Source organism: Sinocyclocheilus anshuiensis, unplaced genomic scaffold (genome assembly GCF_001515605.1).
Source record: "Sinocyclocheilus anshuiensis isolate Anshui unplaced genomic scaffold, SAMN03320099.WGS_v1.1 scaffold30, whole genome shotgun sequence".
Classification (NCBI taxonomy): Eukaryota; Metazoa; Chordata; class Actinopteri; order Cypriniformes; family Cyprinidae; genus Sinocyclocheilus; species Sinocyclocheilus anshuiensis.
Window position 1 is genome coordinate 255,288 of NW_015542336.1, and position 2,090 is coordinate 257,377.

At 38.1% G+C, this 2,090-nt stretch overlaps 1 protein-coding gene across 1 annotated transcript in view; it reads left to right on the top strand.

Moving 5' to 3' along the window:
* The first annotated feature begins 384 nt into the window (after window positions 1–384).
* The window catches only part of LOC107691109 (uncharacterized), a 10,422-nt gene continuing 8,716 nt past the window's right edge, over window positions 385–2,090 (top strand). Inside the window, exons 1-2 of the mRNA XM_016489584.1 lie at window positions 385–1,378; window positions 1,480–1,491. Of these exons, the coding sequence (XP_016345070.1) occupies window positions 1,135–1,378; window positions 1,480–1,491 (256 nt within the window). The 5' untranslated portion in view covers window positions 385–1,134. The remainder of the gene's footprint in view (window positions 1,379–1,479; window positions 1,492–2,090) is intronic.

The window sequence follows — 2,090 nt, forward strand, 5'->3', positions numbered from 1 at the left end:
CTCGTCATCTGAGGTGTGTGCGGTCTTCTGTCCCCATTCCATGATCTCCTGCGAAACCAGAAACTGTGTTATATTCACCATCTATACAAACAACTGCTACATTGCCTTTATTACTCACCTGCCATTACCATCTGCATCACTTGCTGTTAATAAACAACCAGTTTGTACTCTAATCCTCTTTGTGAGTCTCCTTCCGTAACAGTGTGGTGACGTCTTTTTGATTTTGGTAAATGTTTAACTTGTTTCCCGGTGAAGAGTTTCAGAGACAAAGACCAAAAAAGCTACTTGTGAAATGAGCTCAAAATGACAGTTCTTGTAAAAGTCCTCAGCATTTTCCTTTGGATATTTTCCTTTAATTTTGTGCGAGGTTAAGGCAAGTGATGCTGTTGTTCTTTCTGTCTTTGTGTAACGTTTGTCTGTGCTTCACACCACGTACATATAAAAACATTGAACTAGTTGCGGAAGCTTCATAGGCTGATGGTGAAAGTTTAGAGTGAACCACATGACAGTTTATACTGACTTTTATAGATTGATGTGTGAAAATGAAGAATGAAAGAAGTTATTGGGCACCATGAGCAACTTAGAGAATGGTCAATATGATGACAGCATTTCTTGGTTATTAAATCAATTACATCACGCAGAGTAAAACTTGTTTGATTTCTGCAGTAAAAGTTAAAAAAAAAATTGTAGTCACCCAGAGAGAGAGAGAGGAGGCAGGTGTTAAAGATGGAAAAGACAGCCAAGGTGTTTTTCAACATTCATTTTACAAGACAATTCATAGTGGAAACTACTACAGCTGTACAGCACACTTGATCACTACAGTGCTGACTTCTAAGAAAGTACTGTGTACTGTGTTTCTGTTGCTTCTGACAAGTCATTTGAAGTCAGTCTTATGAGTGTTAAAGTGAAATTAACTCAAAGTAATATAACATATGTAGCACAGCACTCAGAGCACACAGTTACACAACCATTCAGAAAAGGCCATGACAGACAATAACAGTTGTTGTAGCAAAATTTCAGATGTCTTCAACATAGTTTCATTGTATACAAACCTAAATTGTTTTTATTTCAGTGAATTCACAAACGCCAACCCTGAGCTTGATTCCTGTAACAACTCGGAAAAGTACATTTTTCATGTGTGTTATTGAGGATTTCTACCCCATGGATTACTACTTCACTATACGTTGGAAAGTAAATGATACCATCAGCCAGATACAGTCAAAACTGGAGTACAAATTGAATGATGAAGGTCTTTATACAGCACAAAATCTTTATAAAGTCAGCAGTGAGACATGGAATGCAAATACGAACTATACCTGCGAGGTCACACACCAGGGCAAAACAATTATTGAGAAGAAGAACTTCAAGTCATCTAATGGTAAGTCATCTAATGTGGGTTTGATCTCTCTAGCTCTTTTTTTTTCACTTCTATAGATTCGAATGTACATATTAAATATTGACTTTCTTTCTCCTTTGCAGCTCCATTCACACTAACACCTTTCTTCACTTCTGTTTCAGTTTTTATGACTAACTCTTACTATGTGTTTCCATATCCCTACTATTACTACTACTCGCAAACCATGCATCACACACTGTAGGCAGCGCAATCCTAACAACCTGCGCACTTTGCCTATGTCTACTAATACACTACTTTCTTTTTCTATTGGTCTCTGGAATTGTCAGTCTGCAGTAAACAAAGCAGATTTCATTACATCTATTACTAGTCATTCAAGACTAAACCTCATGGCCCTGACAGAGACGTGGATCAAACCAGAGGACAATGCTACACCTGCAGCACTCTCCAATAATTTCTAAACTCCCCGTCTAACTGGAAGAGGTGGAGGTACTGGTCTGCTTATCTCTAATGATTGGAAATGTATTCCTTTACCTTCTCTGGGTATTAGCAAATCCTTTGAATCACATTCAGTCACTATTACCCACCCTTTTAAAATCCATTTTGTAGTTGTTTATCGACCCCCAGGACCACAAGGTAACTTCTTGGAAGAATTAGATGTGCTGCTCTCAAACTTTCCTGAGGATGGTACTCCCCTAGTTATGCTTGGAGACTTCAACATCCACCTAGATAAACC